This window comes from Falco rusticolus, chromosome 15, assembly GCF_015220075.1.
Source record: "Falco rusticolus isolate bFalRus1 chromosome 15, bFalRus1.pri, whole genome shotgun sequence".
NCBI classification, from domain to species: Eukaryota; Metazoa; Chordata; class Aves; order Falconiformes; family Falconidae; genus Falco; species Falco rusticolus.
In genome coordinates this window covers 17402502-17420079 of record NC_051201.1, presented here as the reverse complement: position 1 = coordinate 17420079, position 17578 = coordinate 17402502, and the positions used below count along the sequence as shown (strand labels likewise).

The following is a 17578-nucleotide window of genomic DNA, read 5'->3' as shown; positions in this document are numbered from 1 at the left end:
ATGGGAGTTCACACATTCCTTTTTTGTTTAAGTCTCATTGCTCTGTTGTTTGCTCTCCAGTGGCTTTTGAGGAATGGATATTTTATCAATTTTTGAGAAGTTACACTTTTACAAATCACAGTAAAACAAGTTATGTATTTGGCATATACCATGAGAGATGTATCCTTTGGCAATATGACTAAACATGATTTCTTCAGCATGACTATCTAAATAGATTAGAATAGTTGAGAGTAGGATAGTGTGATGGACAGATATCCTTATGGTTCCTTTGAGGTGGCCTTCTATGCATCAAATGTAGAATGTCTTTGTAATGTGTGCTATTGGAGCTGTGCAAGAGGGTGGTGACAGAAAGCCAATGTGCTTAGGTACAGTCACCCTAATGTTGTTTAGAGAAGGAGGAAACATTTTGGACCAGGTTTTGCTTTTTTTTTAATCGACGTGTATAATTGAAGAGACCAGAGAGGTGGCTGGCATTCCCCTCGGTAACTGTCTCTATAGCTTAGGGTTTTTTGTAGCCTTGACTTAGGATAACAGTAGAGAGATCTGAGATAAAGTCATTTCAGTCTGCAGAGGAATCACACAAGTTATTTATCTTTTTTGGTTTTCCGTTTCACACGTTATGTCCTTGTTTGATTGTCATGCTGTGTAAACCAGTGGTTGAATTTTGCCTGACGTGTTAAAACCACCAAGTTTTGCCTAGCTTCAATCCAAGACTGTAAAGCAGATCAGGCTCAATCAAAAGTTGATTCTGTCTGCTTGAGAAGTTCATGAATTTTTGTCAGAACTAATCTGTCATTTTTGCATAATGTTATGAAAATGCTGAACGCTTATAATACTCCTGTATCACACTTACTTCTGGTTAAGTCTATGTAAAAAAGCTTGTGATATTCTCTAAAATTTTCATAGTATTCTCAGTGGATTATTTTGAATACATGAGCTTTTCAATTTTCATGTAGTAATGTAATTAGGATGTCATGTGGATGTTTTAGTGCACTTGTATTTCCATGCATGCTTCTGATATAAGATAATTTTCGTTGTTAAACATTTATTTGATAAAAATTTTGTGCATAATGACATGCTACTGCTCCTTTTTGTTCACTCTTGGTCTTTGTAGTATAAGGGGAAAAATAAGAGTTAAGAGAATTGAAGGAAATTTTGATTTTAGATTCTTCCTTAGAAGACTTTGTTTGCTCAGGAGCTATATACAAATGCTGTGGACTTTAATGTTGCTATTGACTAGCTTCTCTAGTGTCTTGCTACTTGCCAAACCACTGTACAAATATAAAAAATTATTTATACTTCCTTGTCTGAAAGCTCTTCTGTAGGTACCGTAGGTTGTTGAGGCCCACAACACTGTACCACAAAGTAAAAAAATGAAATTCCCATTCCTTTCTGTGTGATTTTTTTTTTAAAGTGTTGATTAGGCATATAACTTAATTTCAAAGTCCAGAAAGTACGTTGTTTGTTGTTGTTATATGTGCATATGATGTAAAGTATAAGAGATAGGAAATGATACAAAGTATTTTCCTTTATATAATATGTCTTAACTGTTAGGCACTAGATAGCCAGTTACCGTTTCCACATCTAGCTTTTACTGAAGTTTTTAAGATGAAAAAAAAAGCTTATAAAATTAAGAAAATATACAGAAAAGAAAAATTGGAATTAAATAAGTGGACATAAAACACACAAGCATCAGATAGTGTCAGAAAAAGGGACAGTTAAGAATTCATGGGCTTGTGTATAAAATTAGATTCTGGGTCAGTGCAAGTCAAGAGAATTTAGTCTCAATAAAATCATAGATGCAACTGAAATGACAAGACTTGGCGTAAATGGTTTGTAACCCATGTCATCACATTTTGTTGCCTGGTGTAAAGGCCAGAAAGGCCTGTATTGTGTGACCATAAAGAGAGAACAAAAGCTAGCCTTTTAGGTGTAGAACACTTCCAAGAAAGTACTGTCTGCAAAATAACAAAGAAAGTTAATTTCTGAGAGAAGGCCATTCTGATGATCTGCACCTTTGCTTTACCAGCAGCGTATTTCTTCGTGCAGTAAAGTAATGTCTATAAACTAAAATGAATGGAGTAATATGCAGAAATTGATATCCTTTTACAAAAGACTTTGAATGACTTCCAGATGCCGCTGCCAATACAAGTCACAATCAAAATGACCCTGTAGTTAACAGTAGTAAATTTTCACAGAAAGGTGCCCTGAAGCAAATGGGTATTTCAGCCGGTAAGTCTGATGTTTTGATCTTTCTATATCAAGTGCACCACTTTTGGCACATGCCTTCAACTCTAAGGAACTACACTCCTTTATTGGAAAACATTAGAAGAATTTAAGAAGTAGGAAAAGCAGTGTGGTGCAGTATGGATCATGAGCCAAGCTGGCAACGGCTTGGAATGCACGGGGAAAATAAGGGTGAGACTTAGTGTATAGGATCTAGATCACGAGCTTGTGGGGTTTACTTCATCTGTATTGCATCCAGGTGCCATGCTACATGTACTTTTATGCTAAGAAGGATTTATTTTTTTCTGTACAGGCTTCGGCAGAAAGACACGCAAGTGCCCAAATCAGAATTAATATGATTTATTGCTATAGGGAAGCAGTGTGCTGCAGCACTTGTATGTGAGATGGATGAGGCAGGCTGTGCGTCTCCTCTAACACACGTATAGCTGCTTTGTATGGCTGCACTTGTCCCGTCCAAGAAAAGGCTTCCAGGAGCACAGACCCCACTGCCTCTGTTGAGGGAAGAGTGGTACAAAGTAAGAGGAAAGTCACTTGGGCTAAACTTACCTCCATGGTGACACAGATTTTAGAAAACGCGTTTGGGCTTATCCACACTTAATAAGAGAGCACTGGGAAGGTCGGATTCCTTTGTGGAAGTCCAGTGGACTGTATGCTGGGCTCCCAGAATCGCTGTTTTGTTCTGTCATTTCATTAAGGATCATTGCACCTGCTACTAATTGCAATGTAGGTTATTAATAATGAAAGAGTTTTCAAAATCTAATTTATTTCTCATGTTTCTGTCTGTTCAAACAATGGCTGTAGATTAATCAGTTTGCTGAATCAATTTGTGAGCTATTTATTCTCTTCACTTACTGTTTTAAAAAGCTTGTTTTCTGTTTAAATGTTCCTTCTTTGTGTATTGATCCATGTGTGGTTAAAAATAAGAAAACTGAGTTGTTCATAGGCAGATTTCAGTTGACTTTACCTTCAGGGTCTGGCTTCTTTTTATTTACAAACACAGTAAGTGGTGTGCAGAGGTAGAAGATGACATAGTTTGTGCCCTCGAGAAAGAGTAGAAACAAACCATGCAAGCACTTGAGTTTCTGAGACGTGAGGTACAAGAAAAATGAAGCTGGTGATTGGTACATAGCTTACTGCGCCCACCCGTATTTGATTGTTGGATTAAATATGTAGGTTTGTGTGATACTTGCAAACAAGGATTTTTAAGAGTGATCGGGATTACTTGAGCGGTTCTCCAGTGTGCTGCAGTGGCTGCATGCAAGACCTGGCAGGGCAGTGTTCTTTGTTTAAAACAACTTTAAAATCCCATTCGGACAGGATTGGTTTATACCTACTACTGTTAGTAGTAACAGCTAAGAATAATTGAACGTCAGAAAATAAGAAAGAAGATTTTTCTCTCTATATATATATCCCCACCCCACCCCCCGCCCCGGTGTTGTTTACTTCTGGCATTTGACAGCAGCTTGTGTCTTCTCAGTTGCAGTGTTTTCCCTGTACCATCAGGCAGGCTGTTTCCCTGTTGTTTATGTGGGTATTTCACACCACATCAAGAGGACAAATGTTTAAAAATGGGGAAATGCTATTTTTTATTCCACAAACCTTCCCCACCGAAGAAGTGAAGTCTAAGTCTGGGGCAAGTACAGTAACTGTTGCTGCATTTAATTTATTAAAAAGAAATGAAACAAACTGCAAGTTGATGGTGTCAGTTCTGTAAGCCGGTGCAAATAACTTGATGTGCTAATGTTGTATGGCAACTGCTAATGACTAAATAATGTTTCCATCTCTTTTAGGATCAGCCTCACACACAAGTTGCCCAGTATCGCCAGGATCACTCTCTGATTATGAGATCTATTGTCCATATGACTGACGCTGCTCATTCGGGAATGCTGCCTCCCTCTCAGCTAACCACCATTAACCAGTCTCAGCTAAGTGCGCAGCTGGGGCTAAATTTAGGAGGCACTAATTTGCCACACACTTCTCCCTCCCCTCCTGCAAGTAAATCAGCCACTCCTTCCCCATCCAGCTCTATAAATGAAGAAGATGCAGATGAATCGAATAGAGTAAGTCACTCCATGTGCTGCAGTGAGTAAGCTTCACATGTCTATGTGCGATGTTTTCAGAAGTGTGGTGGTAGCATCTCAGCTGCAGTGGGGTCATATAAAATACAAATGTTACAGTATAGTGGAAAGTGATTCATTTGCTGTGTAGCTGCTTTACTGAAGAAGTTTCCATAATACCTCCATACTAATAAACTTAAGAATACACGTATATATTTGGTCTAGTACACTCATAATTCATTTCAGATTTTATAGATACGGTGAATCTCTTTACTTGACAACTTTGGACAGTTTTGTCATTTGGGTATTCTCTGGAGTCATATAAAACATAGATGCATTTAGAGAGAAATAAAATAAGCTTTCTTCTGAATGAAAACTTAGTTAATTTACATTTGCTTTCAATAAATCTGTTATAAAAGGAAAATTTTATCAACAAAGCATGAATGTTATTATAGCAGTATATTTAAGGGGCCTAATTTAGACCGCTCCATGAAAGGTTTTCTCATTAAGGTAATGGAAATTGTGCATATGGAAAGATCAGGGTACAGGAGCCTCAAAATATCAAAGTATGATGACTATCATAGGGGTGCATTTAGAGCCGCTTTACCCCCTTGTTGCAGTGACCTGTGCGTAGCTCAATGAAAGAAGGTGCAGGACACATGGCACACATGGGGACAAGTCACCTGCGGTCCTGGCGTGCTGCTCTGGGGGTTCCCCATCCCAGAGGCAGGAGTGGGGCATGGGGCAGGGCTGGTGCCTGGCGCCACGGAGCCTCCAGCTGCAGGCATCCGTCCCTGCCCTGGGAGCGGCAGAGTGGGGTGGTGGGCACGGTGGGCACTTGCTGCGGGTGGATAGAAGCTGCAGAGCTGGTAATGCTTTTTGCCTGAAAGGTGGGCTTGTTAACCCCCTGACCCATGTCGAAGTTGACCATCATATCTGGGAATCAGGAAATGCCTCTGAGCTCTTGTCTTTTGAGTCACCACTGCTGAAATTACATCTTAATGGAAAAACATAGATTGCCTATTCAAAATATACTATAGATTAAATCTTAATTTTTTAAAATACAAATTGGCATTGGGGTGTACTTTTTCAGGTCAGGCTCATAGGATTTGACTCTCCGAGCCATGGTTACAATGAGTAGTACCTATTCATGCATTTAGTTCTGGTAGATCCGACGAGATTAGGCTGAGACTAAGTACTAGCAGGTAGGAGAAAGGCTTGCACAACAGGACTCGCCAGAATATTGCCTACCCAGTAGCTTTATCCATATATTATTAACCCAGACTGTCAATAACTTTTTGGAATTAATCTGACTTTTTTTCATGCTTATATTGACTGTTCTTGTTATTACTGTTTCTTAGGCTACTGGAGAAAAAAGAGCCGCCCCAGATTCTGGCAAGAAGCCCAAGACTCCAAAGAAGAAGAAAAAGAAAGATCCCAATGAGCCACAAAAGCCAGTGTCAGCGTACGCCCTTTTCTTCAGGGATACACAAGCTGCGATTAAAGGGCAGAACCCAAATGCTACGTTCGGAGACGTTTCAAAAATAGTGGCATCTATGTGGGACAGTTTAGGAGAAGAACAGAAACAGGTAAAAAATTGATCGCGGGTTGTCTCACAAGAGGTGACATCATAATCCTCGTAAAAAATTCCTCCTGCCTCTGCTCGGAGTGGACCATGACATTTTCTAGTGTAGGCTCGATAGAGCTCCACTGATTTTTAAGCTTGCTGAAGCCCCGGCATCTAAAAAAGCATTTTGTTATAGGAGCCAGTAGGTAGCTAAATGGCTGTGTTTGTCTTTAAATTTTAAAGGGCAGTTTGTAAAAAAGCACAGGTGATATTGTCCTAGAGTCCTGTTAAGACCATCTTTTGATGATTCCTATTTCAAAGCTCTTGTTTCCTATTAATCAGAAGTTAGAAGAGAAAAGGGGAAGGTACGGCACATTTACCATTTTCCTTTGATCTGCCTTATGAATTTGTTACAAAGCGTGTTGATTTCCAACCTTTGAAGCCAATCCTCTGTGCCTCATTACAATGTTGTGTGTGAAATGTTATCTCCAACTCAAACTGGGTACAGAGTGATGAGTTTTGTTCTTCCTTGAGGGTTATTCTTCTTTCTATACACATGTAACTCCAACACATGGATTGAAGGGGGAAAAAAAATTAAAAAAAATATCCTTTGAGGCTGTTTGCCTGTTGATACGCAGCGCAGCTCCCAGTAAGCTTCTTAGTTGTTCGTGAAACAGATTTGGAAACATTTAATCTGATCTAATAGACAGTGGTGGACATGTTTTAAAGGTGAACTTTAAATTTACTGATGATGAAAAATGCCGATTAATACATTTCTGCCTAGCTGTTCTTGTTTAACTCCATGGGGGTCTTTCATACTGTCTTTGGGGAAAGTGAATTCTCCAAGCTCTAGGAAGCACTTTTTCTAAAGGTATAAAGATATTTTTTTTTAATGCATAGTTCTAATATTTAAAAAGCAATATTGCATAAGCACTTTTTGCTATTTATGCTGCTGCAGATACCTTTTCAGCATCTGAAATACTTAGTGTTCTAATACCCCTGTTACTTACAGTCATTAAAATATATTTTCCTGGAGAAGTAAAGTATGCATAGGTAGTCTGCTCTAGCAAGTTTCTTATTCACGATAAATCAACAGAAATTGTGGTGCAAGTCCAGCAAGTAGACCTGAAAGTCTGTAACCACCTGCAAGAATATTTAGATCTTTCACGGAAGAAAAAGCACATCTAAGAGTAGTGTGTTTTCAGGTTTCTTGGTCTGTGTTTTTTATTTCTTTGCAAGTGATTTTGACAACATTCTGGCAAAAAGGCCTTAATAATTGAAGCTGGTGAAATTATGGTCTTTTTTAATAGGTGTATAAAAGAAAAACTGAAGCCGCCAAAAAAGAATACCTAAAGGCACTTGCTGCCTATAGAGCAAGCCTTGTTTCTAAGGTAAGCCTAATAATGCCTTCAGTGTAATGCAAGTTCACTTTTGGCAATGGTGTTTACATTGTTAAATTTCGGGGGGAGGTGTTACTCAAAATAAAAGTAGAATCCTAGGATTTCTGTGATATGGCTGTAGAAGATGTGCTGCTGCTTGAACAACCCTGCTTAGTCTCTGCAAAGAAAATTTCATCTCTCTAATGGTACAGTTATGATTACCAAACAATAACTTGGTAAACGTGCATCTTCCTGTATCTATGGAGGCAAAATAACACACTTAGCTACAAAAGTGAAATTTAGTCATGAAGGATGTACTGCCCTTTTGCCATTAACATTTGCAAGCTATTCACAGAGTTTTGTTTTTTTTTCAAATGCTCCTTCTCGAAAGACAGACTTGCTTTGCGTGGAGCTGGAGAGCAGTTATTGTCCGACAAAGCTTAAGCATTTCTTGCAGGTGAGGGGGGAAAAAACCCCACGTGGTGGCTCTGAATTTGGAGAGTACTTACAAATGGACTAGCTGGCAGTGAGCCACATGGAGTATTTTAACAGACCTCGAGTTAAAATAAAACTTGTGAAGAAAACAAAGCTCTGCTGTCTTATTTGAGAATTTACCTTCTTAACTGGCAGTGCTACACTGGTTGTAGACCTGTTGCATTTGAATACTACAGATCGAAATAAGCTTATAGGCATCTAAGATATGGGTAAAAATTAATTGAGGTAGTTATTTCTCTAATAACATTTCATAAAGATCCATTACAAAAGTATCTTTGATCTCAAGAAAGCAACAGAAGAAGGTGATGTTATCTAACTCCTGAGAGTATTTGTTTTTATGTACAACTGCAGAGCATTAGTAAATCACACAGATATTTGTGTATTTTAATTAATGATTAAAAATACAACAGCCAAAATTACACACATGCATTCTTGGAAGCTGGAAGATTTCTTCTTCTATGGAGAAGCTGCATGTTTTCTCTTGTCTGTAGGACTTAGATAATATTCTCAAAGCCTTTAGTATCAGTGCTATGTTCAATGACAGCTAGAACTGACAAATTCCATTCCCTCAAAGGTGTTTAGAATTCCAAGTTTCCTTTTCAAAAACATCAGAAATCATGTTTTCTCCCCAAATCTTTGGGACCTGGACAGCCGAGTAACTTGTGGGAAATCACACTCCTAACTCCAGTATCCACCTCATCTGCTCTAACTTAAGACATCCTTGCTGTAGCTTTTTCACCTGAGGTAGCTGCTGAGAGTAGGGGTGGAGTAGGCACTTCTGCAGCACAATTCGACACGTTCTAAGGTAAATGTCTAAAACATGTAAGCTAATTGTGCTGAAGAGACTTTTTCTCTCCATTGTCTTTATATTGGTGTTCTAAGCAACTGTTCTGCGTGTTGTGTACGATACAGATGTGTAAAACTATGAAAGAATCCTACCTTTGAGGCCTAATTATATCTCATTTAAGCATACATAACATTTTAAGATATACTGGCTAAAACTATGCCTTCAAAGGCACCGGAGCACTCATTTATTGCCACAGGTCTCTCTGGACTGTGGTTTTCCCACAGGTGTGTCTCATCGGTGAGCTCCAGGGCACTGGAAGCAGGCAGGATTCCCTAAGCAGTCACCCCTCTGGTGCCGCTGTGCCCCTTCCAGGGGACTCAGCTGGGTGCCTTGACAGTGTTCTCCTGGATGTCTGTCTAAGGTACCTTGGTTCAATACCTTGGATGCGAAGAACGGCAACACCCAAATTTAAAAAGTTTGAGAAGTTTTGTTGTTTGCATGCTCCTCTTACGTTATGGTAACTGGCATGGGGGGAAATGCTTCTGCTCAGATCGGTCTCCTAAAGGACAGGCTTCTTTCGAAAACATATAAATATAGAAGGTGTTGAGCCCTTTTTAGCTCTTTTAGCCACAGAATGTGTATGACTTCTGTGACTTTCTGGTGTTGAACGAGGGCACAAGTTAGGTTTTTTGTCCAGGTAAGAACTGGAGGTACCGTGTACACAGCCAGAAGAAGAGGTGGTATAGTACATCAGTGGATCAGTGATCTTTATCAGACTGCCGATTGATCTTTTCTGATAGAAAACAAAAGATAACAAAGTCTCCCTGAGTAGCTGTGACTTTCATTTCCATGTAAACAGTTAACAATGTTTTTTTTCTGTTGAAAGACAATTAATTTCTTTTCCAAACACAGGCTGCTGCAGAGTCTGCTGAGGCCCAGACAATTCGTTCTGTTCAGCAAACATTGGCATCCACAAATTTGTCTTCCTCCCTCATTCTGAATACTTCTCTTTCTCAACACGCAACAGTATCGGCATCTCCTCAAACTCTTCAACAGTCCCTTCCTAGAGCGATTGCTCCAAAGCCTTTAACCATGAGACTGCCAATGAATCAGATTGTAGCTTCTGTTACCGTTGCACCGAATATGCCAACAAACATTGCAGCTCCGTTGATAAGCTCGATGGGAACAAACATGGTGGCAACGCCATCTCCATCTCAAGTCAGTCCCTCAATGCAAAGCCAGCAGCACCAGATACAGCAGCTGCAGCAGCAACAGATGCAGCAGATGCAACAGCAGCAACTACATCAGCATCAAATGCATCAGCAAATACAGCAACAGATGCAACAGCAGCATTTTCAGCACCACATGCAACAGCATTTGCAGCAGCAGCAGCATCTCCAGCAGCAAATTAATCAACAGCAAATGCAACAGCAACTGCAGCATATACAGCTTCAGCAAATGCAGCAGCAGCAAATGCAGCATATGCAACACCAGTCACAGCCTTCTCCTCAGCAGCATTCTCCGGTAGCCTCTCAGATCACTTCTCCCATCCCTGCCATTGGGAGCCCTCAGCCAGCACCTCAGCAGCACCAGTCACAAATACAGTCTCAGACACAGACTCAAGTACTATCGCAGGTCAGTATTTTCTGAAGATAAATGATCTTGCAACATGGCTTTGTGTTGATGGAGGGGGTAGGGGTAAACCATATTTGGCTGAAAACTGTAAATTGTTGATGGTAGTTATGCAGGGATGCATAACAGATCAAACGATCCTCTAAAGTGTCTATTAGATAGGCAATAAAGAACTACAATGTAGCTGTGTATCATCTTTTAGCTGACTATAAATCATTTGGTTTCAAAAAAAAAAAAAAAAAGCTGTGCTCTTTTTCATGTGATGCCTTTTTAATTTATTTAAGCTTTACCTACAATATGTGAATCAAATGGCCTAATAAATACCTGGACCTTATGACTGCAAAATGGCCTTTCAGAGTTACACGATATATAACCCTTCTTTCTCTAAAAGTGAATAGTGCACTTCAAGGCAGTATGAACTCATGAAGCCCTTAAAGCACAGTTGTAACTACCTGTAAAATGATGATTGGATTTCATACAATCATACTTGTATGACGTGAGTTAGTTGATGGCATTTTTTGTCATGAAAAAATAGAGTAAAACAGATTTTTGCCAAAGCTCTTAATTTTTTTTTTCTCTCCTAAATGTCTTCAGAGAAACAAATGCAAGTAACTGAACTTCAATGTTTGACCCAACCTTTCACTTCATTTCTCCAAATAAACCTACCATAGTTTGTAAGAAAATATATATTGACATTTACCCTCTTATGTTAATTCCAATTACAGAACAAATGTGAATATTATATTCTGTGTCGAAGTGATGAGTTTCAGATTTAATACACTGTATTTTTAAAAGGGAAATGCACTTAAATAAAACTGTTATTACGGAAAGCTGAGATGAAAAATACAAGAGTTTTTAATACGCTCTAAAACCAGTAGAATATTTAAATGAAACTCCACAACTGAATAATCAATGTAAATATTTTCTTTAAAAGTTGTAAGTTTTCATATCATGTGTTGTAAAGTTTTCATAAATGAGGCTTTAATGTAAACACTGGTAACATGAATTATTAATTGCTACATTGCTTATTGTGTTTTTATGCTGTTTTATACTTTTTTATGAGTTATGATAGCAGCAATTAAGTTGTTTGTATTTTGCTTATCTAAAATAAATGCTTTTATCTTGCTATAGAATAAACACATTTCAGTAAAACTGATGAGCCACCAGTCTTTGGTAGAAAAAACAGAAATGTCTCCTTAATGCAAACCCTTGCTTGGAAAAGTTCCTTAACTTTTTGGATTTTCATCAAATGTGCTGGGTAAACAGGTACCGCTCGGAACCGAGAGTGTGATTAGCTCTGGGATCCATCCAGACACGGTGCTGAAGAGTCGCGTGCAACTTCTCTGAGTTTTCTGTGGCTTCCAAGGGGGGAAGCAGGCGCTGAGTGACGGTGTGTTCCTGGTACCCTGTGCTGCATTTAGCTGCAGGAGCAGGAGAGCCAACCTGTCCCGCAGCGGTAGTGCTCAGAGATGCAAGTAAGCACAAATGACTGTGGTTTTCTTTGTATCCCTGAGCTTCGGATGTACAGGCAGCTACTGCCGTGGGCTTCCCGTCTGTAAGGCCCCAGCTCTGGCTCGGGCTGGTCCTGAGGTTCTGGCTCACTTTTATTTTGTCATAAAAGTAGGACATGGTAGAGAGGGGATGGAGAGGGCACGTATTTCATATGAAGGATCTGGAAACATTCGCGTCCAATGTGCCGTCAGGTTATTAGTGCTGTTGATGTATTTTTACTCTGGACAGAGAGGAGAAATCCTTTTATTTTCTTCTTTCTATTCATGCAATATCTGTGCTGTGAGTGCAGTCTGACCACTATCCCCAGTTGTCTGGCATGATTAATTACAGCATCTGTCCTGTCAGAAGCTATAATGAAGAGGTCTTGATAAAAATTGCAAATTACCACTGGCAACAATCTTAAACTGCTTATGATAAAATGAAAATTAAAAACAGCAAGTGTCAAACCTGAGCAGAATCCTAATCCTGTTTGAGGCGATGTCCGTGGCTACCACGCTTAGACCACAACCCAAAAATAATGGAATATAGATCCCCAAAAAGTTGCAGCCAGACTGGAGAGAAGAGGTGCTACACTGTGTGAGTTTATTAATAATGAATTCAGCTTTCAATATTTCATCGTCCTCAGGTACTCTGTTTATTATGTACAAATATTGAACAGCAAGAGATTCTAATTATAAATTTATAGTTTTCTTGGAGCAGAAAAAAAAATTATGTACGAATTGAAGCTTTTCATAATAGGTGTTGGTTGACGGCTACCCATGCTCCTAATAGCCTTAGTATGATATCTAATAATGTCTGGGACAGAGGATGTTTATTCCAAGTGTGAGGAAGCCTCCCTGCATCAGAGATGGCGTGGCAAAGGCTGGCGGAGAGAGATTCTCGTGTGTGTCGGTTTTAGCCAATGTTACATAACAAAGGGAACCATTTTATAGTCGTTTTGAAACCTTTAGACAAATGTCTTCAGAAATAATTGCTAAACTGCATGTGACAGTAATTGTGTATTAGTTCTATAATTGTCATTTTGAAGACCTATGAAGTATCGTTGGAAAAATGTCACTAGTGATAAGAGTTAATTACAACTGAAGTCTGTTTTCAACTATTTGCAGCGAGAAGCAGGTGTTATTACACTCATTAAATGGTTTCATAAATCCTGGGTTTTATCACATTTGATTAAGAGCTGCTGAACTACTGATGTTCAATTCCAGGAAAAATAGTTTTAATTACCGCAGCTAAAAAAAATTAATCATCAAGCGGGACTGTACATTTTAAATATCAAAATTTGAATCTTGAAAAACTGGAGCGTCTCCCTGCTTGCCTCAAAATTATATTTTACATTACCCACGACAGCATATTGCAGAACATCTTGTGTTTCAAACTGTGCAAGTTGGCGTTCGTATTCCCTCAGCCTAAGTGAATAACTTTGCTATCATAGGTCATAAATAAAACTGTTAATTTAAATCGCTTAATATGCAATTTATACAGGAAGAATGCAGAGCCGTCTGATTCCAGCGTCGTGCACGGTTTAAAGAATGTTTTCCTTCATATCATTTACAAGCACTTAACTGCTCCCTTCTTTTCCCAAGGTTTCAGATGCTTTATCACCCCGGTTAACCACATTCTACTTTCACATTAACCCAGGTTGACACATGATGAAAGAACATAAGGAGGTTTAATTTTTAGCTGACACAGGGTCATTAGTTTCTAACTTGGAGAACAAAGCCTTTAAATACCTCTATGCAACATAATCTCAATTTTATATTATCACCTGACCATTGTGGTTTGCAGGACAGATGGATTAAATATCTCAAGTTTAACCAGAAGTCTTGCGGTGACTCTTTTCAGTGGGGATTGGCTGTTTGAATGGCTCCTTTTCCATTTCTCACTTCATGGAGTATTTTGCAGCACTGGACTTCATTCTAACCTTTCCCTCCCCCCTTTGTTTGGCTTTTGTTTTGCAACAGCTGTTATTATCGTTTTTGGTCAGCTGTGATTGCTGGAGGCAAAATAGGACCAGATGGTGTTTTGCTATGCATGAATGGCGAGTTAGAGGAGTTTAGATTGAATAGGCCAAGTTTGAATGGTGTCTATGCACCACCTGCCCTCTTCAGCAGCAGCATACACATCATAGGAGCATGATCTGTCTCAGACCTACTAGAATTGGATGGGAATGGAGAGAGCCTCGTTGGATTTTCTCCATATTTATTGATCTTCCATGCACTAACAGCATAATGCAGTACACAGTCAATTTGAGTTAATTGGATATGACACAGCATGTACGTGTAATCTATCACTGTAGTCTCCTGGTACACTTTAGGTTTTGCTGCCACAAGAACACGCAGTATTAGCCTGCATTAATAAGCTAAGTGGATGGAAGGAAAACAGGATCATTGTAGGGCTTGATTTAACAAAATATACTGTAGTTTTAAAATGATACCCTGGCAACTGCCAGAGATGCAGTTAAATATGAATGTTTCGGATTTGATAGACCGGACTGAGTGTTTTGGCACGGAACAAAATATACCTCATTCCCGTACTTTTCTGAGAGGCTTGCCAGTAAAATTTAAATGAGCAGTTGACTAAAAGTAGGGAGCAGCGTCAGTAGGGATGAGTCGGTGCCGCTCCAAAAGGGGCACGTGTTTATGTGGAGGAATCTGTGTCTTTCTGATTACTGGCCCCTAAACCACAAGCATTAAAATTAGGCGTCCGGATTGGGTTTAGAGTAGCAAAGGGCTCCTTCGGTACCCGAAATCTGGTCACAGAGGCAGAATTCAAACGTTGCAGAAATTTAAGATCTGTTGTATCCTCGGTTAAGGTTGACTGAAAGACATTGGGTGTGCAAGACTTGTGTCTAGACGTTACGGAATAAAGTGCATATGTTACAAATAACAATTAAAGTATGTAACAATAACATATAGCACATAAATTACTTGAACGGTTGCAGCAATTGGGTGTTTAAAAGCCTACTTACGTATGGAACTGGGGGTTGTGATCATGCTCTGCCTAAGTTGGCAGGAGCTGCTCACTCGGTGTCTTTGTCTGCGGTGTCAGGTAGCTGAGTGAGCTACTTTATTATGAAAATTGCATTCAACTGAAAAAATGCTAAATATTTTCAAGTGCCTGTGGGAAAAGCTAGGTTTGTATTAAAGGATTTGGTTCTTAAAGTCACCAAGAAGTTAATGCTTCTCAGGTGCATCTTAGGGAGAGAATTTTTGATTATAATACTAAAATCTTTCAGAAGAGAATGTATGGCTTTGAATGAGCTGTTCTGACACTTCAATGGGCTACGCTGGAGATTTATAGTGTACTCTGTTTACCGTGGTTAAAAAGTAGAAGTGATATTTTAAATAGTGGATTTTGTCCAAGTTCTTGGAGCGTTAACATCTTCAGCCCCTACACAAACCAAAGGAGCACAGAGTTTTCTTACAAGGTTTGAAATGAAATTTATTTTAATCCTCTTGGTAAAAAAATAATGAACGGATAATTGTACTTGACGTGGTGTAGGTATATGGGCGCTTCCTACAGGTATCATTTATTCTCTTTCCTCTGAAAATATCTTCATTGACATAGCCACCTTTGGTCTGTTATTTTCTCCAAACTGGAGTTGTTGCGTTACTTTAACTCTGCTGCTCTAATTGAAACAGAAAGGCTTTGATCCAGCAAATCACTTAAAATGAGTGGATAATTCATGTATATAAGTAGTAATTTCATTAAAGCGACTACTCATATGCTCCGTTACACAGTTGCTTGAGTGCTTTCATAGATCAGGGGTCTAATTATAAAACGTTGTATTTGTTTTCCAAACAATTCCAAGTACCGATAATAAGAATAATCAGAACCTAAAAGTAACGTAACCTGACTTAACACTTTCTGCATTTTCCTTTATTAAATTCTCTGCTAAACCGGTCACAGGTCTGATTTTCAAGTACAGGTATCTAACCTTTGTGCTGGTTCAGTGACTGTGTATCATCATAAATGTGTAAAGAATTAACTACCTCTCTGGTGGTTTGTACACTCAGTTGTTTAGCTGGGGCTGTGCTGCGCGCAGGTCGGGAAGCCTGCACCTGGATCAGCAGCCACAGCTCCTGGCTGAGCAGATGCCTTGACCAAATATTTGTATTTACAAAACAGAGAAATAAATGCAGGCAAACAAAGCACCATTAGACCTGCTGGCAATATTTGTGGAACCTAAAGGCTATAGTTACTGCTGGCAGGTTTGGTTAGTGCTGTGTCCCATAGCGTACTGATAACAAACACATACATTGCAGTAGCATAAAATACGTAAATGATAAATCCCACGTGTAAGGCTTTTTGCACTGGTGGTTATAGGTGCCGAATTTTGGAGGTTTTGGTGTTCCATGAATCATAAGACTTGACCATACAGCATGGATACTGAAAAAATCGTAAGTAGCTGTCCCGTTGCTTAATTTCTCTCCTGTTCCTAATTTTGGAAGTGCTGAATATTCAGTGTCTGAAAATCAGAGCTCACTTTTGAGAATTCTGCCCTATCAGCTGTTGATCAGGGGCTTCTCTCTGCTGCACCAATGTACATGCGTGTATCTAAGCATAAACCAATGGTAGCGAGCAACCTGCGTGTGTACGTGTTGCAGCCTCACAGGAGAGCAGCCGCCTTCCGTGCTCTTTGCACGGGGCAGTAGGCGTTGGGCTATTGACTTCATGCCATGGGACCCAATGGCCGTGGAGCTGCTCTGTAGCATCAACCAAATCATGTTCCCTGTTCCTCCCAGCCTCTCACTTTTCTGATTGTCCCTTTCCACATCTCTCGCTGCTTTGCTCATCACAGTAGCAGTCAGGACTGACTTACCCCACGCCAGCTCTTGCACCCAGCTCCTCCCTGCTTACCACCTTTGGAAAGTTCCTGCTGAAGAGCTTGTCCTCTTCCAGACCCCCTTCTTGTTCCTCCTGTTCCTGATGATTAAAAAAAAAAATGAATAAATAGTCTACATCCGTGATCATAGAATCATGAAGTCGTGGGATCACAGAACGATTCTATGATTCTAAAACCAATAAACAGGCCACGTACGTGATTCCTATTTGTTTAAATAAGATGTCCAGATGCGTGCACTTAATTTTATGTGGAAAATGTCTATAATATGTGTAAATAGATATAGATAAATATGTATCTATGAGGTTTGGGCGTAACATTCTAGGTACTTCGCAGCACAGGCTGCCAGAGGATTTGGTTACTGCTTAGCGTACTGTGGCACTGGCAGAATATAGATGAAGCTAGTGATAACTATCATCCTTGTATAAACAGACTTTCTCCCTTTATAAGATTGTGGCAGATAAATCTGTAAGTGTTTATGTCATTTACAGCAGGTAGTCTATTATGGCAGATCTTGAGCTTCTGGTAGAATACATGTAATTCCAGGCGTCGATTTAGAGATATTTGTGTTTCTATAAGGAACGAGCAGCCTTTCTTTTTTGATTCCTTTATTTATTTATTTTATATCCCAATGCAAATGAAACCCTTATCCTTTGCTTCAGAAAACAGCCAGAGCTTGCTAGCAGGCTTGGACAAATTAAACATCTTTGAACAAAAATAGTATTTAAAATGTAATATTTTGACATTCACTTCTGTTGAAGTCTGCTGAAGCTGTACTTGGCTTTAAATCCAAGGCTGAGTTTGTTCTGATTATTTCTTTCCATTTTCAAAGCTGCTGATCAGCAAAAATTAATTGGTACATGATTCTGCATCTCTTCCAGTTCAGCTGCACAACAGGCAGATCCCGTTGGGAATCTGTTCCAGGCCCAGTGCCCGCAGCACAGCTGATGGACATGGCAGGCACTGGCCATGAGTCCATCAGCGTAGGCTCCATCCTCATCCCATTTCACATCATTTTAGTGCTAAAAGTCAATGCAAGATCTTATGGTTAGTTTCAAA

General features: G+C 39.5%; 1 protein-coding gene across 3 annotated transcripts in view; it reads left to right on the top strand.

Annotated features, from left to right (window-relative positions):
• The window catches only part of TOX3 (TOX high mobility group box family member 3), an 82327-nt gene extending 71880 nt beyond the window's left edge, over positions 1-10447 (top strand). For all 3 annotated transcript variants that reach the window (XM_037409260.1, XM_037409259.1, XM_037409261.1), the window contains exons 4-7: positions 4038-4307; positions 5666-5893; positions 7182-7262; positions 9445-10447. In XM_037409260.1, coding sequence (XP_037265157.1) covers positions 4038-4307; positions 5666-5893; positions 7182-7262; positions 9445-10182 — 1317 coding nt within the window. In that variant the 3' untranslated portion in view covers positions 10183-10447. The remainder of the gene's footprint in view (positions 1-4037; positions 4308-5665; positions 5894-7181; positions 7263-9444) is intronic.
• The last annotated feature ends 7131 nt before the right edge of the window (positions 10448-17578 follow it).